This window comes from Elephantulus edwardii, unplaced genomic scaffold (assembly GCF_000299155.1).
Source record: "Elephantulus edwardii isolate Elephantulus edwardi_28Jun2011 unplaced genomic scaffold, EleEdw1.0 scaffold00035, whole genome shotgun sequence".
Lineage (NCBI taxonomy): Eukaryota > Metazoa > Chordata > Mammalia > Macroscelidea > Macroscelididae > Elephantulus > Elephantulus edwardii.
In genome coordinates this window covers 8771663-8799433 of record NW_006399785.1, presented here as the reverse complement: position 1 = coordinate 8799433, position 27771 = coordinate 8771663, and the positions used below count along the sequence as shown (strand labels likewise).

The window sequence follows — 27771 nt, the reverse complement described above, 5'->3', positions numbered from 1 at the left end:
AGCTGAGTCGTGTCCCTTCCTACCCACCACCAGCACCACCACAATGTGGCCAGTAAGTGGGAAGTGACTCATAGCTGACCGTCTTGTGGGTTTTCAGAGACTGTAAATCACATGGCCGGATACTGTTCATCTTTCTCCTGATGGCTTTGAACTACCAGAGGCACTGGCTTTGGGTCAACAGTGAAACTCCCAAACGCAGGTTATCATCATGAATAATTTCTATTGATTATGTGTTGAAATATTTTGGATGTTGTTGCTGTGAGGTGCTGAGTCCACTACAACTCACGACCACCTTACGAACAGATGTGAACCCTGGTCCACCCTCATGATCTCTCAAATGCTCTAGCCCCTTGTTAGTCACCGTGTCACCCCATCTCACTGAGGGTGTTCCTCTTTCTCTGACCCTCTACTTTTCCCAAAAACTGGCCCCTCCTGACAACATAAGGTATATAAGATTAATACATTTGGTCAGGGTCCTGGCCTTTTAAGTTCCTCTTTCCAGGTTGCCTAAGAGACATTACAAATACTATCAGCATCCTCTAAGCAGTCTTAGGACTTTAGGCTCTTATAGTTATGCTTTTCTCTAGTTGACTAACCTGGAATACAGATCTTGTCTTTTCAGAAATCCTGATGATTCAAAATATCAACTCAAAGGCTATCACGTTTATTTAACTAGCATTTGTCTCAGAAGAGCTCATTGTAGCCTGACACTACATTTTTGGCACTACGGACAGCAGGCAAAAGGATAATAGATTAAGGCATATTCTTACAAGCGAATACTTCAGCAACCTGTTTGTTTGTTTCCTTACTTTAAAAGGAGGTAGAAGTTCTTTATGGAGGTTGTTTCTAAGGATTAGATGAGGTAAAGTGCTTTTGGTACATCTTTACTATCACTTACTAACATGTCGATATGAATCTCAAAAATGGAGCTTAAAAAACAAATTGTATGTGTGGCTACTCATACAGTGTAGAAATATGCAATTCAAAGCAACTATTCAGAAGTTTACTGATAGGTCACTAATTGTTGTTAGATGCTGCTGAGTCGCTTGAGATTCATAGTGACCCTATGCACAATAGCTGAACCCTGTCCTATCCTGGGCCATTCTTACTGCCTCCAACATACCTGCCCCTACTGCCCCCTATTATTGTCTCAATTCATCTCACGCAGGGTCTTCCTCTCCTGCATTGTCCCTCCACTTTTCCAAGCATGATATCTTTCTTTAAGGACTGGTCCCTCCCGGCCACATGACCAAAGTATGTGTGTGAGATGAAGCTTCAAAATCCTTGCCTCCAGAGAGCAACTTGGTTCACCCTTTTCTAAACAGATGTTTGTTATTTTGGCAGTCAACACTCTTCTCCAGCACCGGAACTTGAAGGCATCAATTTGCCCAGCTCTCGATGTATAAAAAGTAACTGAGAATACCATAGCCTGCATCAGGTGCACCTTAGTCCCTAGACTGACATCTTTGCACTTTAGCACTCTGGAGAGGTTCCTGACAGCACACTTTTCCAATCCAATTTGTCTTTAGATTTCTTGGCTGCTGATTCTGAGTGTTACCTGCCTGTGGACGTGAACAAGCTGAAATTGTTAACAATCTCAATCTCTTCTCCATCTATGATGATCATCTATCATCTATCCAATTGGCCCAATGGTGAGAATCTTTGTTTTCTTGATGTTCAGCTTCAATCCATACTGAAGGTGATGGTCCTTATCTTTCCGCAGCGATGTTGCAGGTCCTTCTCAGTTTCAGCAAGCAAGGTTGTATCACTTGCATAGCACAAATTGTTGATGAGTCTTCCTCCAATTTGGATGTCACGGTGTATTAAAATTTCCATGTTGAAGATTTAGGCTTTACTTCTAGAATTTAACATGATAAATATATAATGGGAGCTCTGTAAGACTTTTTTTTTGGCTGTTGGCGGGTATTTAAGTTTTTATCTCTGATATATCCCATCAAAGCAACAAAAACTAAAAAAAAAAAAAATCCACTCAACAAATTCTGGTGTAAAGCCTTGGTTACTGCTCTATGTCACAGGTGCTAAGGAGGAAGATGGAGGAATTGATGCCTTTGCATGGTGGTGGTGATGATAAAGAATATTTGGCTCTACCATGAACAGCCAAAAGAACACCTATGTCCTAGAAGCAGAGTAGTGGGAATGTATCTTAGCAACAAGGGGGCACCAACCCTGGGGAAAGATCATGCTTGGTTGAGGGTTGGCCAAAAAAAAAAAAGGAAGACGCTCAGTGAGAGAGAGAGAAACACAGCGTTTGCAACAATGAGTTCAAGTACAGCATAAACTGTGAAGATGACACCAGGACAGGCCATCCCTTCTGCTGTACACATGGTTGTTATGCTGTTGTAGTTGTTGTTAGGTATTGTCGAGTAAACTACAACTCATTGCAGCTATGAACAAGGATCTGAAGTGTGTTGTCTTTTGTTTACTGCCTGTCTATATGCCTATTTACAAACGAGTCCTCATCAAGAAAGAGGAAGACCAAAGAACCACCTCTGAACTGTTGTGCTGGCCAAGGATATGCAAACACCATGGACTGCCAGCAGAACAAACAAATCTGTCCTGGGAGAAGTGCAGGAGGAGCGAGGAGCGAGGACCGTGAGACTTCATCTCACATATTTCGGGCATGTTACAAGGAGGGGTCAGTCCCCGGAGAAGGACATCAAGCTTGAAAAAGACCGCATCACTAAAGTTAGACTCTCGAGACGGACTGACACAGGGACAGCCACAACGGCCAGGAGGGTGAGCATCAGGCAGGCTCTCCTTCTGTTGTACATAAATAAAGTTACTAAGAGTTGGAAGGAGCTCCAATCCCGAAGGCAAGCCCATCATATGGTCCCCGGGAGAAGGATGCGCAATCTCCACCCGCACAACCCTCTGAAAACCCGCCGTGGGGTCTGCTATGGATCAGTTCCCATGCACTTTCTGCAGCCCAGCTTTAGGTCTTAAAAGATATCAGGTGGTGTAGCTCAGAAAACAAGCTGAGAACATCCCCTCGATCACCCAGGAAAGTCTCCCTTCCGTAAACCCTCAACTTCCTTCCAGAATGGAACCAGAAACATCCACTTCTCCCGGATTACCCCCTCAGTCGCTGCAGGAAGTCTCCCCTCAGCAAAGCCCCCGAGTATTCCTTGTACTTCTTTTTATTTTAATTTTTCTTTTTTTATTCCTTGCACTTGTAACATCACAACCAGCAGCCAAGACCCAGGACAGATAGTCCTCCCAAGATGACTTCCGGCTAGCAGCAAAGCCACGCCCATTCCTTCTGACACACTTCCGGTTCACTTCCCCTCTTCTCCGGGAGAACTCGCCGGCAAAAGCCTCCACGCATGCGTCAACGCGGGGAGGGCGGGCTCAGTCTCTTCCCGCGCTCGCCTGGGTCTCGCGATATTTCCCCTTCCCCGCGGGACTGATTTGAACTGTCTGGCGGTAACCCCGCCCCGGGGCTTCGAAGAGCTCGGCGGCCGGCCTGCGGGTGTCCGAAGGGACTCTGCGGATACTCTGGTTGTTTGTGGACCGAGCACATCTGACCCCGGCGCCATGGGAGCGGAGAAGAGGCTGCTGTCCATCAAGGAGGCCTTCCAGCTGGCGCAGCAGCCGCACCAGAACCAGGCGAAGCTGGTGGTGGCTCTGAGCCGCACCTATGGCACGGTAAGCGCCTCCGGGCGGGGGTGTGTCCTCCCCGGCCCGCTTCCGGGGGGACCTGGAGTCCGCGGAGAGGTCCGGCGATGGCCTCGGGCCGAATCCCGGGGGCGCATCCCGGGGGCCGGATCTCCGGGGGCCGAATCCGGGGGGCGTATTCCGGGGGGCGCATCCTGGGGGACGAATCCCGGGGGCCGGATCTCCGGGGGCCGAATCCGGGGGGCGTATCCCGGGGGACGAATCCCGGGGTCCGGATCTCCGGGGCTCATCCCGGGGGACCGGATCTCGGGGGGTCGCATCCCGGGGGGTCGCATCCCGGGGGAATCGCATCCCGGGGGGCGCATCCCGGGGGGCGCCGTTCCCCCCGCCACGGCTGTCCCCGGTCGAGGCGCGAATCGTCGTCGTCGGATGAGCTGCCTTCGAGCCCCGAGGCCGCCAGGCGTCCAGCCTCCCAGCGGGTCCTCGCTCGACTGGTGTAGTCCTTCTGGTCATCGAGGCCGCGGGGCGTCCAGCCTTCCAGCGGGTTCGTCTGGCTCTGCAGGTGTTGTCACTTCTGATCACCTGTCACCCTCAGCGGGAACCTCTCAGCCCCTTTGTACGGCCCCCTCCCCAACGCGGGGGTTGCATTCAAGGCTCCAAATAGCAGATTAATCATCAGAACCGGGTCTTGGCCGTTCAAGTAGACACTGTTGGTTTTGAGGACATTTTGGGAAGAAGGAAAGTTAATCTGCGCACAAAATGACCCCTTAGAACAGAGTACAACGACCTCGTTGTTAAATGCTTCATAGCGACCCAGTGAACAGATCTGAACCCTGTTCTAACCCTGTGCCATCCTCACACTTCCAGACACACTGGGGTCCATTGCTGCGGCCACTGTGCCAGCCCACCTCCTTAGGGGTCTTACCCTCTTTCACTGACTCTCCCCAAGGAATAGCCGCTCCTGGCAACATTCCCAGAGCAAGTGAGAGGAAGCTTCATCATCTTTATCTCCAGGCTGCTGCTCCTCCTCCAAGTCATTGGAGAAAAGTTAGTTCTTCTTGCAAGTTCATGGAAAATTCAGTACTTTTCTCCAACACCACAGCGCAAAGTCATCAATTCTGTCATTCTTATTTCTTGTCCAGCTCCGCTACATAGTAAGTAACTGAAAAGACTAAATCAGGTGCACCTTAGTCTTCAAGCGGACATCATTGCTCTTCAGTAGTGGACTTTTCCAGTGCAGTACGTCTCCTGATTGATTTCCTGACTGCTGGTCTCGAGGATGTTGATTGTGGATCCAAATAAGATGAAATCATTGACAACCTTCATCTTTTCTCCCATGTGTAATGATGTTGCTTGTGGATCCGGTGGTGAGGATTTTTGTCTTTTTGATGTCGAGGTGCCATTCATGTTGAAGGTTAAGTCACGTCTCTCACAGTGGTTTCTAAGACTGAAGTCAACTGACTTTCCCCTCACTGAGCACCTGATGGGTCCCCTCCCCAGGCTTTGGGTTAGTAAGCTGAGAGCATTACCCACAGTACCACGAGTCTTCCTGCTTTGTGAAGAATTACTGTTAGGCAATTGATGCCTTTGAGCTGTGATGCTGGAGAAGAGCATTAAATATACCTTGGGCTGCTAGGAGAAGAAACAGGTTCGTCCTGGAGAGAGTGAAGCCAGGCTGCTCCTGGGAGGCAAGGATTCTGAAGCGTTGTCTGACATACTTTGGACATGTTGTAAGGCGGGACCAGTCCTTGGAGAGGATGTCATGCTTGGGAGGGTGGAGGGACAGCACAAAAGAGGAAGACCCTCCATGAGATGGATTGATTCCATGCCTGGGGGGCTAATGGGGGTAGGTGTGTCAGAGACAGTAAGGTTGGCTCAGGATAGAGCAGGGTTGAGGGCCATTGTACAGAGTTGCTATGAGTCGCGAGTGACTTGATGGCATATAACAACAACAAACAACAACATCATGGACTCAGTGATGGACAGAGGAAACGTGCCAGACCCTGTGCCATGCCCCTGATTTCTGCTGTCCCATCATGATAGCCACTATGGCAGTCCTCCCTTTCAGGGTCTTCCTGTTTTTCGCTAACCTCTCCTTTACCACCCTGGTCTCTAAGGGGTACCCTGACTCCACTTCCCCCAAGACTTCTCCTGGCAGCCCATAGGCATCAGTTCTCCTTCTATCATCCCTAGTCATTGTCCAGGTTTCTGATGCATGGCATGTAATTACAAAGACTGTGGCTTGAATCAGGCACACCTTAGTCTCCGGATTAACATTGTTGCTCTTCAGTACTCTGGAGAGGACCCTGACAGCAGACTTTCCCAATGCAATTTGTCTTTTAATTTCCTGGCTGCTGGTACCAAGAGTGTTGATTGTAGAGCTAAGCAAACTACAGCTATTAATAGTCTCAGTATCTTCACTGTCATGATGGTGTCAGTCAGCCCAGTGGTGAAAATCTTGGTTTTCTTGATGTTAATTGAGTTTTAATCCGTATTGAAGGCTGCAGTCCTTGACCTTCTGCAGCAAGTGCTTCAGATCCTCTTCATTTTTAGGAAGCAGGGTTGTGTGGTCTGCGCAACAGATTGTTGATGAGTCTTACTCTAATCCTGATGCCACATTCCTCCTTGCAGAGCCCAGACTCCCAGATGATTTGTTTTGCATATAGATTGAAAATGTATGGAGAATAGGACACATACCTTAAAAAAAAGTAAAATAATCAGAAAACAAAAAATAAGAGTAGGTGTATATGTGGTAGACAGTACCCCAACATACATACCTAGAGTATAAATGAGACAGTGCTTTTGACTACAACACACAAAAAACCCTGCCTGATCCTATACCAATACCTTAGTCTCTGCTGTGCTTAGTAAGTTCATTGTCGCAGTTAATGTACCAGTTTGTCTCACTGAAAGTCTTTCTTTCGTCACCTACTTTTCTAAACATGATGTTCTTCTCCACAGATTGGCTCCTAATAGCATACCTAAAGTTTTTGTGACAGTATCTCATCATCCTTGATTCTCAGGAGCACTCTGGCTGGCCTTTTCCCAAGACAGGGTTTGTTTAGCAGTCTGTGAGGTACTCACTTTTTGCAGCACTGCAGCTCAGGAATTCTTTGACCTTCCTTGTTCTACTTTTACACAATTGAAAATGCCATGGCTTGGGGCATAAGTACATATATAAACATAAAAGGAGCTCTGAAGGCATCGTGCATTCTGTGTTGTTTTACTCACTGAAAGGTCATTGGTTCGAATTCACCATCTACTCCTGGAGAAAGATGAACAGAGTCTTCTAAGGAGTTATAGACTCAGAAACCTCCTGGAAGGTTGCTGTGAGTTGGAATCACCTTGAGGTGGGTTGTGTGTGTGTTACGGTTGTTAGGTACCTTCGAGTTGAGCATGACACACAGAGACCTTATGAACAACAGACCTGAACCTTGTTGTATCCTGTGCCGTCCTCATCTCTGATAGACTTGAACTCATTGCTGTGGTCCCTGTGTGAATCTGTCTTGTTGAAGGTCTTCTCTTTTGCTGACTCTTCACCTTTCCCACCATGGTATCTTTTCCTAAGGGGTAATATTCCAACAACAATTCCAAAGTATATGTGCTGAAGTTTCACCATCTTTGCCTCTGACGAGCTCAACACCGTATTTGCACTTTCTCCAAGACATATTTCCTTATTCTTTTTGCAGTCCATGGCCTATTTCAGCACTCTTCCCCAACACCACAACTCAAAGGTGACAGTTCTTCTGTCATTCTTATTCATCATCTGACTCTCAGATGTATACATAGCAAGTCATTGAAAAGACCATGGGTTGAATCAGGTTCACCTTCGTCTTTAAACTTACCATTGCTCCTTAACATCCTGAAGAAGTCCTTGACAGCTGACTTTCCCATTGTAGTAAATCTTTCGATTTCTTGACTGCTGGTACCAAGGGTTTGATTGTCGATCCAAGTAGGATGAAATAGTTGACACCTTCGGTCTTTTCTCCATCACAGTGTTGCCTGTCGGCCCAGTGGTGAGGATTTTAAATCATGCTGTGTTCCCCCTTGTTCTATTTGAACAACAGCCTCTTGGTCTAGGTAGAGGTTTCACATGACCACAGTCAAGTGGTCTGGGATTCCCGTTCTTAATGTTAGACATAATACATGATCCAGACAGTCACATGCCTTTGCATAGTCAATAAACGCAAGCATTCTTCTGATGTTCTCTGGTGTTCAGCCAAGATCCATCTTAACATCAGCAGTGATGTCACAGCCTCTTCTAAATCCATCTTGAACTTCTGGCCGTTCTCTGTTACTGTACTGTTTTAGATGTTTTTAGATAATCTTCAAGATTTTACTTGTATGTGTTATTATTGATAATTGTTCAATAATTTCCACAGTTTGTTGAATCCTTTTTCTTAGCAATAGGTACAAATAGGAATCTTCTAGTAAGTTGATCAGTTCTTCCAAATTTCCTTGCACAGACTGGCGAGCACAGCCAGAGCTACATCTGTTTGCTGAAATATGACAATTTGGTATCCTATCAATTCCTAGGACCTTATTTTTTTGCCAGTGCCTTTCGTGTAGCTTGAACTTCTTTCACTACCATTAGTTCTTGCTTGAAGTGGTGTGCCAACCAATCCTTTTGGTACAGTGACTTGTATTGCCTCAATCTTCTTTTGCTGCTTCCTGGTTCATTCAAGATTTTGCCCAAAGCATCACTTCAGTATTGCAACTTGAGGCTTGAATTACTTTTTCTGTTCTTTCCGCTTGATATATGTATATGTCCTATGGAGAGGTTTTAGTTATTCTTTTAAATGTTACAGCAACAAGCTGTGCCTGACTCTGGGAAGAATGGGACTCCCAGAACACTTCATTGTACTTATGCAAAACCTAAACTTGGTCTAGAAGGCATTTGTTAGAACAGAGCAAGGAAATGCTGCATGGTTCAAAATCAGGAAGGGTGTATGCCAGGAATCTGTCCTGTCTCTATACCTTTTCAATCTATGTGCAGAACAGATAATTGATTATCTGGGAGGCTGCACTCTATGAGGAGAAATGTGGCATTAGGATTGGAGGAAGACTCATCAACAATCTGGGTTATGTAGATGACACAGCCCTGCTTGCTGAAACTGTAGAGGACATGAAGCACTTGCTGCAGAAGGTCAAAGACTGCATGCAACCTTCAATATGGATTGAAGCTCAATATCAAGAAAACAAATATTTTCACCACTGGGCCAATTGGCAGCAATAAGATGGATGGTAAAGAGATTGAGATTGTTAATAGCTTTAGTTTGCTTGGCTCCACAGTCAACACTCTTGGTACTAGCAGCCAGAAAATCAAAAGATGAATTGCATTGGGAAAGTCTGCTGTCGGGGACCTCTCCAGAATACTGAAAAGTCATGTCAGTCTGGAGACTAAGGTGCACCTGATTTAGGCCTTAGTCTTTGCAGTTACTTGCTATGCATCATTAGCTGGACAATGACGGGGGATGATAGAAGGAGAATTGATGCCTTTGAGCTGTGGTGCTGGAGAAGAGTGTTGAATGTACCATGGACTGCTAAGAGAACAAACAGATTTATCCTAGAGAGGGTGAAGCCAGGCTGCTCATTGGAGGCAAGGATTCTGAAGCTTCGTCTGACATACTTTGAACACGTTGCAAGAAGGAACCAGCCCTTCTAGAGGGACATCATGCTTGGGAGGGTGGAGGGACAGCGCAAGAGAGGAAGACCATTGATGAGATGCAGAGTTTAGAGCTGTTGTACATAGGGTTGCTATGAGTCACAGGCAACTCGACAGCACATAACAGTAACAAAAGCAAAAGTATATATAACAAAACTTTTACCATTTAAGCATTTCCACATAAACAGTTCAGTTACATTAAGACACGTGTGGAACTGTCACCACAATCCACTCCATTTTCAAGTTTTTTTTGTAATTTTTGACAAGCTCAGAGTTCCCAAAGCTATTCCTTCTTACTACCTGCCTTCTGCCCCTGAAAAGTACTTATTAACTTTGGCCTATTCTAAATATTTCATGTAAACGAGATTGTACAGTACTGATGCTTTTTATTCACCTAGTTTTAAAGAGAGATTTACGAATTCAAGGATATTGCCTTAAAATCAAAGGAATTGTTTCACTGTCAAAATACATGTTTACTGCCTGGAAGAAGTTGGCTTTAACTTTGAGAAAAAGTGATGCAAATTTATTTTTACTCTGCTTGTTTGGATAACTGAGAGTTTACTAAACAGATATTTAAGTTTATGTGAGTAGTGGTTTGAGCTTTTACTAGTCTTTGGGTAGTATTTGGCATGAAGGATTTTATTCGTCCTGTTTACACGAGATTTCTTTTGTTTTCAGATGGATGATAAAACAGTTTTTCACGAGGAGTTCATTCATTACCTTAAATACGCTCTGGTGGTCTATAAACGGGAACCGGCTGTGGAGAGGGTGGTAGAGTTCACGGCCAAGTTCGCTACTTCCTTTCACCAATCAGAGATGGAAACCGATGATGACGACGAAGAAGATGGTGGCATTTTGAATTACTTGTTTACTTTTCTCTTAAAGGTATTATGAAAACGAACACTTTGAGGGGATATAGAAAAATTTGCTGTGTTAGAAAGTGATGGGTGACGTATTTTAGAGAATGAAATAATCTGGTGGGTAAGAAAAGAGTATCGAATTGTGTAACATTTTTATTTTAATTTTTAAAGAGAAGAGCACACCGGGGGGGTCAGGGGTGGGCAGGGAGAAAAGTACAGCAACGGATGAATGGAAATCCAAAGTCTCTGTAAACTTTAATTAAAAATAATAATTATTATTAAAAAGTATGGAATTGAGACCCTCTTCAAGGAAAATATTGCAAAAAAAGTAAGATAAAAGCTAGACTTTTAAATAGTTTCAGCATTAAATTTTTTAATGATTTTTTTATCATTTTTATTTAAAATTCAAATTATTTGCCATGCATAAGCTCGTTTATTTTTTACAATGTGACTGCTGAAGCAGAAAAGTGAGACCTGAGGACCTGAGAGTCTAGAGTAATAGTCCTGCTGTGTGGTTGTTCAGTGGTCAGAGTTCCACTCGTCCACTTAAGGTTGTTGCTTAGCAAACAAGGGTCTCAGGAAGAAGGCTCCTGCGTTGTGTGGCAGGCAGAGCCTCCTCTTCACAGAGTTTGAGTACAGAGTGAGGTCTCTTGCTTCACCTCCACTCTTCCTCTCAAAGCACAAGCTGAAACCCAGTGCATTTAAATGTAACTTTTTAATTTTTGTCTTTGAAGATAAGGGCTAAAAAAATTCAAGGATTGTGTTTAGTTTACCTAGTGTCTCAAAATCACCTTACAGGGATATAATAATGTGTGCCACAATTCCTTTATGATATCGTGTATGTGTCACATCACTTTAAAGTGCTTTCTGCCATCGTCTATTTGTTGTAAATCTGTTGTTAGGTGCCTTGGAGTTGAGTACGACTCTTAGTGACCTTGTGAACAACAGATCTGAACCCTGGCCTGTCTTTTGCTGTACTCAGGATATCTGATACCCACAAGCCCATTTCTGCAGTCAGTGTGTCAGTCCACCTAGTTGAGGATCTTCCTCTCCTTTGCTGTCCCCCCACCTTCTGAAGCATGATATCCCTCTCTAAGAAATAGCCTCTCCTAGAAATATGCCCCAGGTATGTGAGACAGAACATCATCTTCACCTCCAAGGAGCACTCTGGCTGTTCCTTCTCCAAGACATAACTGTTCTTTTGTCTGTCAGTGAGATATTCAGCCTTCTCCTCCAACACTACAATTCAAATCCGTTTAGGGAGGTTTAATTGTATGTTTGTTCATATGATATACTTGAAATTTTTCTTATTATTTAGAAATTCCATATCTAGTTTGGAAGCAGAAGTGGCATATCACTTCCTAAACAACATGCCTCTGGAAACTCTTTGAACTTTGAGAAATGATAGTTATTGAAAGATTTCAGGTCTTTTGTTCACAGGGTCACTATGAGTCGTGCTTGACTTGACAGCAATCAGCAACAACAACATACCTAGGTATAATTTAGGGAACTCTGATGGCCAATGTGGCAAGGAGTTCCTTTGCTACCAAGGGAGAAAGATGGACAGTTCTTTGCATCTCAAAACCCACTGGAGGGTCAAGTCAGTTCCTACTTGACAGTCATAACATTAGCAGCTATAATTAACTACGGTATGCAGGTGCAATGCCAGTCATGTAGAGATTGTTTACCACTTTCTTCTGTTTACCAATATTTAGAAAATTACTGCATTATTTTTTGAACTTCACTTATGGCTTCCAATAGCTTTTAAGTTGCTAATGACATATTTCTTATTAGAGCCCTTCACAGAAATCTCTGTGTATTGCTATTGTATTGTATAAGTCAGTTGTACATACGCATTTTGAAAACGAAAGCATTATGAAAGCCTGTGTGCTTTGAGAACATTATATAGGCATTCATAAAACTACAAGCCATTTATTAAATGCATTTGTTTATAATGAGTTCTGTGTTTTAGAAGGAAAGTAAGAGTTCCTTCCACGATTGTCTTAGTTATTTAGTGTGTCTGTTAACAGATACCACAAATTAGTTCCTTAAACATTTTATTTTGTTTAGGAGCCTACAAGTTCAAGTTGCGAGCGCCCGCTCTTGAGGAAGATACTCTTTTTCTGGCTGCTCTAGTCTGTCAACTCTGTTTGAGCTTCTACTCCTGGGCAGTTTGCAAGTGGCTTGACATCTCCTTTATTCCATCACTGCCTCTTTGCTTTTTGTTTAATCTCTTTTATGTCTCGAAACCAGGTGAAAATAGGCCCTAAACTAATCCCATGATAGTAACATTACAGAGACAGTTCATTTGCACATGAGCTTAAAAACACATGTACAGAAATTAAGAATGATAGCACAAATTTTGGGGGACATAGTTCCATCTTTAACAAATGGACATAATACTCTTTTATAATTACCAGACTAGATATGCCTTTTTAGATTGTATGAAATGTATAAGTGACTGAGCAATTTAGTTTCTTGTGTAGCATTAGATTTCTTGTCAGAAGAGAGTCAGCCTTCTGAATTCATGTGAAATTCTATGCTGTGTGATTATGAAGGAATGGTACGTGACTGTCAGTACCTTTTCATCTGTCTCTCTGTCAGTCTCATGAAGCAAACAGCAATGCAGTGAGGTTCCGAGTGTGTCAGCTCATAAACAAGCTCTTGGGAAGTATGCCGGAAAATGCTCAGATTGATGATGATTTGTTTGATAAAATTAATGGGGCCATGCTTATTAGACTGAAAGATAAAATCCCAAACGTGAGAATACAGGCAGTTCTGGCTCTTTCACGACTTCAGGACCCCAAGAGCGACGAGTGCCCAGTGGTTGATGGTATGTACCGCTTTTGAAAGCTGCTTTTTTATGTTTGCTATTAAGTTTTGTTTGATTCTACTCAAAGCTCAGTAGTATGGGATTTTTTTTTAATATATAAATTATGAACCATATTTGTAGAAGAGTGGGAAAAGGGGCTGTGATAACAGAGGCTTACCTGTTGTACTGCGAACCAGAAGGTCTGCTGTTGGGACCCACCAGCTGCTCTGTACAAGAAAGAAGATACAGTCTCCTCCTGGAGTCGACTTGATGACCGATAATAGGGAGTGATGTTTTAGTTTGGTGGTGTAAGCAGTTAAGTGTTTGGCAGTTAACCAGAAGATTGGTGGCTCAGTAGCTCCACAGGAAAAAGTCCTGGTCATCTGCTTCTGTAAAAGTTAAACATAAAAACCACTGCTATTGATTGCTTTCCAACTCCTTATGACCCACCATGGGCTTCTGAAGCTGTAAATCTTGACTAGACAAATCTGTCCATCTTTTGCTGGTGGATCTGCTGGTGAATTTGAACGACTGAGCTTGAGGCTCGCAGCCCGACTTCTAGAAAATGCCACAGGTCTACTGTTCTCACATGGAGTTGCTGTATTTTTGTGAATCGTTGCACATTAGTTTCTTGTTGTCTCACAGACTTTACTCATAGTTGTGGGGTTTATTAGGAATACAAGTTGGAAGGTGGGGGGGGAGGTAAAGAAAACCTAAAATGTTATTACAGAATTAGGCCAGCAATCCCAATTCAGAGTAACAAGGCACAATTCCTCAGTATAGTAATTGATAGTATGAATTCAGTTCAAAGCAAGAAGGCTCTGGCATCTAGCAAACTTTGTCTCAGAGCAACTGTAAAACAGCTTTTTCTTCAGTCAATCTGGCTGTGACATAAATGCAGGATTCCTCTGGTTACATCTTGCCAGTCTCTTCACAGCAGTGCCATAGTCTCCACCCTCTCTCCACCACCATCTCCAGGGTGCCTCACAGTGTGGTGAGCTCTCTTATATTAGTCCTGCAGCTGTTGATGATCTGAAGGAGAATGTATCTACAGTTAAGATACCTACAGCCCCTGCCTCTCAGTGCAGGCTAATGCAGTGGCTGGAAAAGCCAGTTTTCAAGGGTTCAGACACTCCAGTGGGAATCCCAAAACACTTAGTTGTGCTCATATAATATCTATACCTAGACCAAGAAGCTGTTGTTCAAACAGAGCAAGGAAATCTACAAGGCTTAAAATCAGGAATGATGTGTGTCAGGATTGTATCCTTTCTCCATACCTGTCATACCTATTCAGTTTGTATGCTGAACAAATAATTTGTGGAGCTGGACTCTGTGAAGAGGAATGTGACATTAAGATTGGAGGAAGACTCATCAATAACCTGTGTTACGCAGATGACACAACTTTGCTTGCTGAAAGTGAAGAGACTATGAAACACTTGCTTCAGAAGATCAAAGACTACAGCCTTAGGCATGGATTACATTTCAGCATCAAGAAAACAAAAGTCCTTACTGCCAGGCCAACAATCAACTTTATGGTAGATGGAGAAAGGATTGGATCTGTCAGTGATTTAATTTTTCTTGGATCTACATCAGTATACTTGGTACCCGTAGTCAGGAAATCAAGAGACATATTGCATTTGGCACATTTATTGTCCGGAACCTCCCCAGAATGCTGAAGAATAATGATACAAGTTTGAAGACTAGGATGTGGCTTTTTCAGGCCCATAGTCTTTTCAGTTACTTGCTATGCATCAGAGAACTGGACAGTGCGTAAGGATGACAGAAGAAGAATTAATGCCTTAGAATTGTGATATTGGAGAAGAGTATTGATCATATCATGGACTACCAAAAGAACAAACAGTTTATGTCTTGGAAAAAGTGTAGGCAGAGTGCTCTGTGGAAGCAAAGATAGTGAGCTTAGTCTTGTAACACTTTGGACATGCAGCTAGGCGGGACTGTTCCTTGGAAAGGGCCATCATGCTTGGAAAAATAGAGGGTCAGTGAAGGAGAAGAAAACCCCAACAAGTTGGATTGACACAGTGACCTCAGCAGTGGGCTCTAGTGTGTCACAGGATTGGTCAGCAGGGTTTAGGTTGGCTGTTCCTAGGGTCACTATGAGTCATACTCAATGGCACCTAACAACAACAACTTTTGATTGTTTTACTTTTGGGGGGTACTTTTTGTTGAACAGAAATTTCTAGTATCAGTAATGACCAGTTTCTTCTTTTATAGTCTGTACTTAAGAACTACATCTCTAAGAATAGAAAGTAGTCATACTTTACTCTTCCATATTAGCCAAAGGATATTTCAGACAGTCTTACTTTATTATTCTGCTTGTTACTTTATAGTCATTCTGGACACTGGTAATGTTACTATTGCTGTTAGGTGCTACTGAGTTGCATATTACAGCGACACTGTGAACAGCCAGCCTCAATCTTGTCCTATCCTGTGCCTTCTCCCTTTCTGACACTGGTAATGGTTGATATTTTAGGGCACATTTAAGTACAGGGAATGGGCTTTGTTTCAAGTAATGAAACCAGGTAGTTACTTCATTATGCTGTTATTGTTAGGTGCCAGCGTGTTGACTACAACAACCCTGTGAACGACGAGTCAGAGCCGTGCCCTGTTAAGTGTTATCCTCATGATCCTTGACGTGCCTGAGCTGATTGTTGGAGTCTTTGTGTCAGTCCATCCTGCCAGGCTCTTCCTTTCTTTCTTTGACCTTCCCCAGCATGATGTCGCTTTTCATTTTAGGACTTACTCCTGTAAATAGGACTTTTTCCTCATTTTTTTAAAGGATTTTTGAAATCAAAATAATAAGTTATTATAGATTCGTATGTAAAATAAGCCTTCAGCAGTCCAAGATTTACGTGTACATACCAAGGAATAGCAGAGATCTAATTGTGATGGGATTGTTGAACTCTTTGGGGCCTTTTCTTGTCTGTCTTCTTCGTTAGGCCCCTTCTGTTGACTCACTTCTTGTTCTCTCCTGGGACAGTGACTGCCACAGTGGGCTGTAGTATGTCAGGAAGGGTGAGGATGGCAAAAGACAGGATAGGATTCAGATCTGTACACAAGGTCGCTGTGGGTTGCGCTTGACTTGACAGCACCTAACAACAACAACAACCTTGGAATAGAAGTTAAAGGGAAAAGTGTTCAATTAAATATGTGACACTACCCTGCTTGCTGAAACTGAGGAGGACCTGAAGCACCTGCTTCAGAGGGTCAAGGACTGCAGCCTCCAATATGGATTGAGGCTCAATGTCAAGAAGACAAAGATTCTCACCACTGGGCCAATTGGTAGCGTCAGGATGGATGGTGAAGAGATTGAGATTGTTCACAGCTTTAGTTTGCTTGGATCCACAGGCAACACTCTTGGCACCAGCAGCCAGGAAATTAAAAGGCACATTGCCATGGGAAAGTCTGCTGTTAGGGACCTCTCCAAAGTACTGAAGAGCAATGGTGTCTCTCTGGAGACTAAGGTGTGTTTGATACAGGCCATGATCTTCACAATCACTTGTTATGCATCAGAGAGTTGGACAATGACCAAGGAGGATAGAAGGAGAATTGATGCCTTTGAGTTGTGATGCTGGAGAAGAGTATTGAGAGTACCATGGACTGCTAGGAAAGCAAACAGATTCATCCTGGAACGGGTTAAACCGGGTGGCTCCTTGGAGGCAAGGATTCTGAGGCTCCGTCTCACATACTTTGGACATGTTGTGAGGAGAGACCGGTCCTTGGAGAAGGACATCATGCTTGGTAGGGTGGAGGGACGGCGCAGGAGAGGAAGGCCCTCTATGAGGTGGATTGATTCAGTGAGTGGGGTAATCGGGATGGGAGTGTCAGAGACAGTGCGATTGGCACAGGACAGAGCGGAGTTTAGGGCTGTTGTACATAGGGTTGCTATGAGTCGCAGGCGACTCGACGGCACATAACAACAACAAAAGAAATTGCTGTATATATTCATTTTTAAAGATCATCTTGAAGTATCAAAATGTAAGTTATTTTATGACTATAACTGCTTTTATGTACTAAAAATACACTGCTCTATTTTTAGCATATTCTGCTTTGATTGAAAATGATTCAAATTCAGAAGTGAGGCGAGCGGTGCTGTCATGTATTGCACCATCAGCAAAGACTTTGCCAAAAATTGTAGGGCGCACCAAGGATGTGAAGGAGGCTGTCCGAAAGCTGGCTTATCAGGTAAATATGGCCGGTATCTTATGTTGGCATTTAAAAAAAAATAGTTTTGTTATTGAGAAATAAACTCAACAGAATGTCCACCAATTCAGCAGTTTCTCTGTGTCCAATTTAGTGGCATTGTGCTCTTAGGGTTTTCAGTTAACCCTACTCTCCTTTTTAGAATTGTTCTTTCTCTGTTAATGTAAGCTCACTGTCCCCTAAATTTTCTGTCTCATCTTTCAAGTTGCTATTGTCAGTTTGATCCTAGACAGGTTTTTAAAATGGCATGATGCTCAACACAGATATGTTTTATTACTCAAGCTAAACTAGATTTTATGTTAGGAAAAATTCAGAAAATGTTTGTAATTTGAGATTTTAAGATTGTCTCAGGAACTAGTTCCAGGGGTTAACGGAATCTCCCTAAAGATGAAGTTTTAATTCTCTTATGCATATTCTACCATTTGTTGAGGATTCTTCTGTAGAATGTAATAAAAACGTTCAATTATGATAGTTACTCACTGTATTGTCCTTCTGGTCTCATGGCTAAGGTAGCATTTGTTCGTGGAGGCAGTTAGCCATACATGACATTTCTTTCCCCTTTTCCTAATTATCCTTACTCTTCTGTGTGCAGACATTCTTAAAAGGCAAGACTCTAGTCTTAAAGTACTTTTATTGTAAAATACTTGGGAAAATAATATGAATTTCTCCATTTCACATTTTTATACAGAGTATAAGCCGTTTAGGTAGAATCTTAGTACATCAAATATATTAGCAGATATCATTTGTTTTGGAGAGTCTGTAATTCTGTGAAGCAAATGCTATTATGCAATCTTGACATTGTGTTGACTTTAATGAACGTCCTTTTTTCCCCTCCTCCTCCTTGAAGGTTTTAGCTGAAAAGGTTCATATGAGAGCTCTGTCCATTGCTCAGAGAGTACTGCTTCTTCAACAAGGTCTTAATGACAGATCAGGTGAGACACACATCTCTTTATCTCTAAAATGTTGCTGTTATGTGCTCTCCAGTGAAAGCCAACACATAGCTGTCCTTCCATGGGTGGGAAGAAATCTCATGGAAGGAGATTGCCCATCATTCTTCTGCAGGGCAGCGAATGGATTCGTACCACGTGCCTTTGGGTTGGCAGCATAGCTCCTTATCATTAGACCAGCAGAGCTCTTAGTAGATTTTAAGCTTTGGAAATCTCATGAGACAGTTTGGTTCGTCTCACAGAGCCTGTGAGTCAGAATTCCCACAACAGCAGTGGATCTGATCTGAGTTGGTCATACGTGGCGTTCCCATGAGTCAGAATCAATTTGACCTAACAATGCATCTCACCACAGTGCAGTTTGGAGCCTAATACCTGAAGCTCAGCGGACCAGGGAGGAAATGATGTCAAAATTACTGTAGTGTGTGGTAGTGGTTGGGCATTTGGTTCTAAGCCATAATGTCTTTTGCAGTATTTTTGGTTTTTCTTCTCCAATATGCTTCCCCCCCCCTTAATCTCTACTTATTTTTATTGTAACTATTTATGTTAGCATTGATCTGTTAAAAGTTCAATGAAATAGTCAAGATGTAGTGGAAGGAAAGGGAGACTATTGACCTGCTTTAAACGACTTGACAGATGCCGTGAAACAAGCGACACAGAAGCATCTTCTCCAAGGCTGGCTGCGTTTCACTGAAGGGGACGTTTTAGTGTTACTTCATCGGTTGGATGTGGAGAACTCTCCTGAAGTGGCTGTGTGTGTCCTCAGCGCCTTGTTTTCAGTGATTCCTCTTGCTGATCTAGTGGAGGTCTGTAGGAACGAAGATAACAAGTAAGTAAAGGATTCGCATTGAAATGCGATACTGGTAACAGCAGTTAAAATGAGGGTGTTTTTATTTTCCTTGTTCTGATGGACACCTTTTCTTTTTTCTTCTGTTTTTTTTTTTTTTTTTTTACCTAGTATTAAGGATTTATTATCATTGACTGCATTTTACTTGAGTTCCCTGGCTTCCCATATTATTTTTTTTTTAATTACTCTGTGATGAAAAAAAAATCCAGTTATTTGTCTCTATTGTTTGTTTGCTTACTTGATTACTTTTTGGGGTCAGAGTTTCTTATTGTTTAGATAAGCGAATGACTTCACAGTTAAAAAGAATAGTGATTATGAACCAAATCTGTTACTTGTTTTTAACTTTATATTAAAACTATACTTTCTCCCTTTTACATAAAGGAAATTAATTCCAGTAGAAACATTAACTCCTGAACTTGCATTGTATTGGCGTGTCCTTTGTGAACATTTAAAATCGAAAGGAGATGAAGGTGAAGAATTTTTAGAGAAAATTCTGCCAGAGCCCGTTATATATGCAGAATATTTACAAAGGTAAAATTTCTTGATTTCAACTGTGCTTGTGTTGCAGCATGCATGAGCTTCTAGGACATTCTCTCAGAATAAGGCTTGATTTGAAACTATTGAAAAATAAGTTTTTGGGACAAATAGGTATGAACATTAGGTTTTTCTGAAAAATACCCTGTGTTGAAAGACCAAAGTAAATATTTTAGGGGTCATTTTCTCAAAACTTATATTGTGATTATAAATATTTCTCGATAAAATGGATAATACGAAAGTGATACATTTCCAATTGATTAAAAAAACATTAATGTACCCTGTCGTACATATTTTTGGCTTTGGGGCTCTTTATTTTTATGGTCACTGAAATTTTAACTTCATATTAATTTGGTGTATCTTGGTTTGCTTGGTGATTTGTAAATGTGAAAATCAGTTCTGGCGTGAGAATGAGAGCTGTGCAAAATGAGAACCATCCACAATGGGAGTGTGAGTCTTGGTGCCAAGTTTCTTAATATGTGAAAATGGCTGCTGCCTTTTCCTCCCCTTAAATTGATTTGATTACTCTGATTCATGCTTTAGTTTAAGAAATTAGGTAAAACATAGAAAGATAAATGCACACTTCCCCAAAGAAGGCGTTCAGATGGCCAACAAGCACATGAAGAAATGTTCAAAATCCCTAGCTCTAAGAGAGATGCAAATCAAGACAACTATGAGATATCATCTCACCCCAGTCAGAATAGCAAAATTTAACAGAAGAGCAAGCAACAAATGCTGGCGAGGTTGTGGAGAAACTGGAACCCTTATTCAATGTTGGGAGTGTAAAATGGTGCAACCACTGTAGAAAGCGGTGTGGCGCTTTCTCAAAAAGTTGCAAATAGAGATACCATTTGACCCAGCAATTCCACTACTGGGAATATACCCCAAAGAGACCATAAATGACATCCAAGCAGATATATGCACACCCATGTTTATTGTGGCTTTGTTCACAATGGCAAAGAGTTAGAAACAACCTAAGTGCCCCTCAACAAACGAATGGATAGAGAAGCTGTGGTATATTCACACAATGGAATACTACACAGCATTGAAAAACAAGGAACTCATGCACTATTATTCAAAATGGGTGACCCTGGAGGACATTATGCTGAGTGAAATATCTCAGTCACACAAGGACAAATATTGCATAGTGCAACTGTTGTAAAACAGGACTGACCTCGGGGTTGGGGAGAGACTCAGAAAGATGGGTTAAATAATGTATACTGCATTGAAACAGATGAGGAAGAAAACTGTTTGAAAGGGACATGTGATTAGGTATTGTCATGACAGGAGTGCAGAATGAAGGCTACTTAGTGGAGTGGACCTGGGGGGAGGGATTGTAAAACAATGAAAAAATTTTACTTTTCACAGAGAAGAGTGTACTGGGAGGCAGAGAGGGGTGGGCAGGGAGAAAAGAGCAATAATGAATGAAAATCCAAAGTCTCCGTAAATTTTCATTAAAATTAATAATAATAAAATATTTTAAAAAGATAAATGCAGAAATATATAGAATAAAAATGAAATTTTCCTTTTATTTCCTGCTTAAATTTTACCAAATCCTTACTATGTAAACAATTTTTTAGTGTATTTAAAATCTGTTTCTTGACATTTATAGTTCTATTAAATGCAGTGGAGGCAATGAGGATAGGTGTATCAGAGTCACTAACATTGGTTCAGGATAGGACAAGGTTCAGAGTTTTTTGTGTAGGTTTTTTAAAAAATTTTGAGTAGTTTATTTTTTAATCTAGTTATTTTAAGAACATCAGACTCCATTATCAATGAGAGATCTGCTTACAACTTTGATCCCTTCCCTCACTTGTTCTTTCAATTTAAGTCAAATGCATTTATTACTCAGGAATTTTCCTAGTTTTAAAATCTTTTGAGAGAGCTCTGGTGGCCTAGTGGCAAGAAGCTGCACTGCAATCCCTGAGGCACCTGGTTCACATCCACCAGTTGCTCTGCTGGAGAAGGAGGGGTAATCTTCTCCTGTACCAGTCAGATCAGATTTGATGGTACACACACAAAAAAGAAAAAAAAATATTAAAAAGTGTTAAAAAAGAAATCTCTTTTAAAAGGAAAGTCATAATTCTCATACAAATATTAAACGTGTGTCAAAAATATTATTTAACTCATTAACTAATGAAGGAACCAGTAAGATATTACAGGTTCATAAAGTGGTCAAAAAACAGATATTTACAAGCACTCAGGAAATGATGGATTTTTAAAAAAGCATTTTTAAAAAATGCTGGACAACATCCACAGGGCAATAATTAATTGAATCTTCAGTGAACACAGTTTGCGTTATATAGACACTGTTAATCTGAATTAAAATCAGCATTCACCATTGTGTACATTCTCCATGTTCAGTAGCTCAAAGACAACCCCAGGCTCCCAATAAATGTTTTAAAAGAAAAAAATTTAAAATCTGTTTAATAATAATTAAAAAAGTTACTATGAAGTCTTTTGCAGTTTGTTCTCAGCCTGGTTTTAGGAATGTGTTATGGCCCCTGAGTGAGAAGTCCCTGGCACGTGTAGGGAACAGAGAGAAAACCCGCAACTGGAGCAACAGGATGAGGGAGTGATGCGGGTGGTAGAAAATAAGTTTGTATATGTAGGTAGGGTCCAGGTCCATTGGAGGTCTGAACATCATACTGATGGAGAGATCCGAACAACAAGGAAACTGGTAAGGGTCAGAGACAGAGGAGAGAAATAACTTTAGATTCTAACAGCAAGAGAACTGACTTATTGTCAGAGACAGGAGAGAAACAACCTTCGAAAGTGGAAGGAGATGCAAGATGGGCTCCGGTACAGGGAGATCTGTCGGTATTCTGATAGGAAGATGATAAGTTCATTTCTCATGACTTCTATTTTCATAATTAAGGATAAATCATCAGCTGAGTGAGGGTGTGGGGCATGGTATGAGATGCTGAGCGAAGCATCGCCACGAGCAGCAGCTGCCTTCCGCAGCATGGTGATCAGACACGGCCTGGACGAGGTGGTTCTTAGTCTGGGAACTTCCAGTGGGATGGCTCCCAGAGCGCCTCCTGTGATTATGTGGAGAGATCGCAGGTTCAGAGTTATTGTACTTAGGGTCACTATGGGTCCTTGGTGACTTGATGGCACATAAAACAACAATATTAAATACATGCTTTTTAAAAGTACAGGACTTAAATTTCAGTTTCCCCCCACTTATTTATACCTTGCTGGTTAACAAGGTATTCAGGAAATAAAGAGACATAGTGCACTGGGAAAATCTGCCGCTGGGACCTCTCCAAGTTATTGAGTAAATTATGTCAGTTTGAGAACTAAAGTGCGTCAGATTCTGGCCATAGGCTTTTCAATTACTTACTGTGCATCTGAGAGCTAGACAGAGAATAAGGATAACAGAATAAAGAATTGATGCCTTTGAGCTATGGTGTTGGAGAAGAGCACTGAGCATCCCATAGATGTCTAAGAGAACAGATAGATAGTCTTGGAGAAGGTACAGTCAGAGTGCTCTTTGCGGGCAAGAATGTTGACGGTTTGACTCACATACTTTGAGCATGTTGCTAGGAGGGTTATTCCCTGGAGAAGGACATGATGCTGGGAATGGTGGGGGGTTGGTAAAGGAGAGGAAGACCCTTGACCACATGGATTGACACAGACAGTGACTGGTGCAATGGGCTCTTGTGTGGCAGGAAGTGTGACGATGGCACAGGATAGAACAGGGTTCAGATCTTTTGTTCATAGGATCGCTATGAGTCGTGCTCCACTGGGCAGTACCTAACAACAACTACATTTCTATTTGGGGAGCTCGAAGTGGAGAATGAAAAGGGCAGAACTCACTCAACACTTGTCAGCCTAGAGGAGAACTGGAAAACAAATATAAGCCTCATAATGCAATATTGAAGGATGTGATGGGCAAGATGTTGAGTGATCCAGGAACCATCAAAAAAAGTTGGGGAGAATTCACAGAGTCACTGTACCAAAGAGAATCTACTGACACTGAAAAATTTCAGGAAGTACCATATGAGCAAAAGCCAGTGGTAATGAAGGAAGAAGTTGAAGCTGCATTGAAGGCATCGGCAAGAAATAAAGTCTCAGGAGTCAATTGGATACCAGTTGACACCTTCCAGCTAACAGATGTAACCTTGGCGGTCTATGCCAGGAAATTTGGAGGACAACTGACTGGAAGAGATCCATATTTGTTCCTATTTCCAAGAAAAGTAATCCAACAGAATGTGGAAATCATCGAATAATATCACATGCAAGTAACATAGTGCTGAAGATGTCCAAAAAGAATTAGAACAGTTTATAGATAGGGAAGTGCCAGAAGTTTAAATAGGATTTAGAAGAGGCTGTGGCACCAAGGATATCATTGCTGATATAAAATTGATCCTGGCTGAAAGTAAAGAATACCAGAAGAATGTCCATTTATTGACTATAAAAAGGCATTTGACTGTGTGGCACATAACAAATTATGGTTAACATGGAATGGAATGAGACTAGCAGAACACTTAATTGTGTTCATATGACATCTATACCTAGACCAAAAGACTTATGCGAATGGAGCAAATAAGTCCTGTGTGGTTAAAAATTGAGAAAGATGTACATCACGGTTGTTTCCTTCCTCTATACCTATTCAGTCTGTATGTTGAGCAAATTATTCAAGAAACTGGATTCTGTGAAGAAGAATATGGCATCAGGATTGGCAAAAGACACATCAATAGCCTGTGTTACAAAGGTTACACAACATTGCTTGCTGAAAATGAGGACATGAAGTGCTAGCTGCAGATGAAAGAATGCAACCTTAAACACGGCTTGCATCTCAGCATCAAGAAAACAAAAATTCTTACCGCTAGACCAATAGGCAACATCATGATAGATGGAGAAAAGCTTGGAGTTATCAACAGTTTCCTTTTGCTTGGCCCCACCAGCACCCTTGTTACCAGCAGTCAGGAAATAAGTCTGATGTCAGGGACGTCTCCAGATTATTGAGGAGCAGTCCAATTAGAAGGCTACGGTGATTCTTGCCATGTTTTTCTCGGTCACATTGAATAAGGATAACGGAAGAATTATTAGTGACTTTGAGCTGTACTGTTGGAGAAGAGGGCTGAATATTTCATGGACTGTCTAAAGAACAAATACATACGTCTTGGACTAAGTACAGCCAGACCGCTCCTTGGAGGCAAAGATGATAAAGCTTTGTCTCTCATGCATGGACATGTTGCTAGGTGAGGCTGTTCTTGGAGCGGGAAGTCATGCTTGGCAAGGTGGAGGCTTGGTAAAGGAGAAGGGATCCTTCAACCAGAAGCCTTAACACAGTGCTGCTATATCTCAAGTGTGTCAGGGATTGTGAGGATGGCACAGGATAGGACAGCATTCAGATCTGTTGTTTACAGGGTCTCTTAAGGGTCATGCTCGAGTTGAAGGCGCATAACATTTATACCTGAGATCATTATAATGCATATAGATGAGGCCTGTTCGTAACATACCGTAGAACATTACCCTGCAGTTGGTTGACATTTATGGACTTTACCATTTTCACTTGTATTAAACTTTTTTTTTTTTTTCAAATTTTCAAGGGGGCTCCAGAATTAAGATTAAAACTGTCCAATGCATAATAAAGATCTTATTCTCATGTAGTTTACAAATTTATGTCTCGCTTACAGTACCTTGTGATTAAAATATGTAATTATCTTAATTTTTAAAATAAGGTTAAAACAAAACCAGAATGATTTTTTAAATGCATTGACTGCAATATCATACTATAAATTATACAGTGAAGATTACAACACTATTCCTAGAAGAATCGTTTTGAAAAGAAACAGGAAACTCAAAGGCCTTTTAAAAAATAAAATTAGATTCGGTACAAAAAACAAGCAACCTTCCTTCCAAAAATATTCAAGTTGAAATATAGTTTATAAACTTCTGTCTTGAAAATCACATATGGAAAACAAACGTATTAAACTCTCTTAAACTTTTGAAAGGAGCTCTGGTGCCTCAGTGGTAGGGAATTGCTTTGCCACTGCAAATCCACCCGCTGCTTTGTCGTCAAAAGATGAGCAGTCTCCTTTTGAAAACTCACTAATGCGTCAGTAATGGGTTGATTCTGACTCAACGGTCCATAACACCAGCAGCACATGTTTACATGTGTTGGTGGAGTATATTCCCAGAAATGGTATAATTTGGCCAAAGGTTGGATTTTTGGTGTGTAGATCTTTAAATTTTATGCTATGTTGTATGTCTAAAAACATTATTATGTGTAACATGAATTACTGGCCTGAATTACTTGTTTATAGTGGTCCCATATATTAAGGACTAAAATTAGGAATGCTTATGATTTTTTCATAGAAAAACCCAGACTTCAGGAAATCTTAAATATAAAATAATATAGAGCAAGCCAAGAGCCAACATTGTTGTCAGTGAAGAGAGATTAAAGGCATTTTCCTTGCAAATAGGAACTAGGCAGGTTGCTCACTTGCACTTCTCCTATTCAGTATTGTATTGAAAGTGTTAGAGCAATAAGGCACAACAAGGAAGCAAAGGTACACAGATTGGCAAAGAAGAGGTAAAACTATCTCTATATGCAGATTGTATTATTCTTAGAAAACCCTAAAGATTCAGTGAGAAAATTTCTGAACATTGTCAAACATACTCATCAGAGTACCAGAATACAAGTTGTTGTTGTTCTGTGCCGTCGAGTTGCCCGTGACTCATAGCGACCCTATGTACAACAGCCCTAAACTCTGCTCTGTCCTGTGCCAATCACACTGTCTCTGACACTTCCATCCCGATTGTCCCAGTCACTGAATCAATCCACCTCATAGAGGGTCTTCCCCTCCTGCGCTGTCCCTCCACCCTCCCAAGCATGATGTCCTTCTCCAAGGATCGGTCTCTCCTCACAACATGTCCAAAGTATGTTAGACGGAGCTTCAGAATCCTTGCCTCCAAGGAGCCACCCGGTTTAACCCTTTCCAGGATGAATCTGTTTTCCTAGCAGTCCATGATACTCTCAATACTCTTCTCCAGCACCACAGCTCAAAGGCATTAAGGAATACAAGAGGAACTTATAAAAATTGGTTGGATTTCTCTACGGTGACAAAGAGAAAATGAAGCTAAGAAAAACAATACCAATTACAGTAGCTAATCACAAAATGAAATATTTGGTAATAAATCTAACGAAAGACACAAAAGACCTATACAAAGAAAATGACAAAACATTACAAGAAACAAAAAGGGACCTGGAAAAAATGGAAGAATAAACCATGCTCGTGGATACGAAAAGTTAATATGTAAATGATAGTTCTACCAAAGGCAGTCTACAAATTCATTGCAATCCTAGAATCGTTACCCATTCTATTCTTCAACAAGATGGAAAAGGCAATTTTCAATTTTATCTGGAATGGAAAGAGGCCCCTAGTAAGCAGAACAGTATTGAAAAAGAGAAATAAGGTAGGAGATATCACACTCCCTGATCTCAAATCCTACCGCATGGCTGTGTGGTCAGGAGAGCACGATAGTGGGACAGCAACTGACGCATAGATCAATGGAATAGAATTGAGAACGCAGAAATTTGCTCATCTACCATTGGTCAGCTGACCTTTGACAAGGACATGAAATCAGTTAAGTGGGGAAATGACAGTCTCTTTAACAATGGTGTTGGCAAAACTGGAAAACCATCTGCGGAAAACATGAGCAAGATCTGTAACTCACACCATACACAAAAACCAACTCAAGGTGTATAAGGGACAAGTAAAACCAAAACCTGTAAAATTAATCAGAAAAACTAGGAAGAATACTGGAAGCCCTAACTCACAGCCTGAACAGTCTTCCATGTATCATGAAAAACCCAGAAGTGGAAAAATAAAACAGGTGATTCTTCCAAGAATCAAATCTATACGTACCAAAAAACTTCTCCAACAGGATAAGAAGGAAACCGACACACGGACTGGGAAAATCTGTAACGACATACCTGAAAAAGGGCTTCTAAAATTTATAGAACACTGTAACACCTCAACAAGGAAAAGGCAATAAACCAATGACAAAATGTGCACAGGATATTAATAGACCACCAAAGAAGACATTCGGGTGGCAAACAAACACATGAAGAAATGTTCAAAATCCTTAGCTATCAGAGAGGTGTAAATAAAAACAACTATGAGATTGGTACCATCTCATTCCTGCAACAGTAATAAAGTTCAGCAGGCCAGCAGCCAACAAATGCTGGTGACGTTGTGGAGAGGTTATTCACTGCTAGTGGGAATGTAAAATAG

The 27771-nt window shown here is 41.6% G+C and overlaps 1 protein-coding gene across 1 annotated transcript in view; it reads left to right on the top strand.

The window, feature by feature from the left end:
- Positions 1-3555: 3555 nt before the first annotated feature.
- The window catches only part of NCAPG (non-SMC condensin I complex, subunit G), a 49173-nt gene continuing 24957 nt past the window's right edge, over positions 3556-27771 (top strand). The window contains exons 1-7 of the mRNA XM_006884530.1: positions 3556-3666; positions 9980-10186; positions 12766-12994; positions 17031-17176; positions 18042-18126; positions 18775-18967; positions 19367-19516. Coding sequence (XP_006884592.1) covers positions 3556-3666; positions 9980-10186; positions 12766-12994; positions 17031-17176; positions 18042-18126; positions 18775-18967; positions 19367-19516 — 1121 coding nt within the window. The remainder of the gene's footprint in view (positions 3667-9979; positions 10187-12765; positions 12995-17030; positions 17177-18041; positions 18127-18774; positions 18968-19366; positions 19517-27771) is intronic.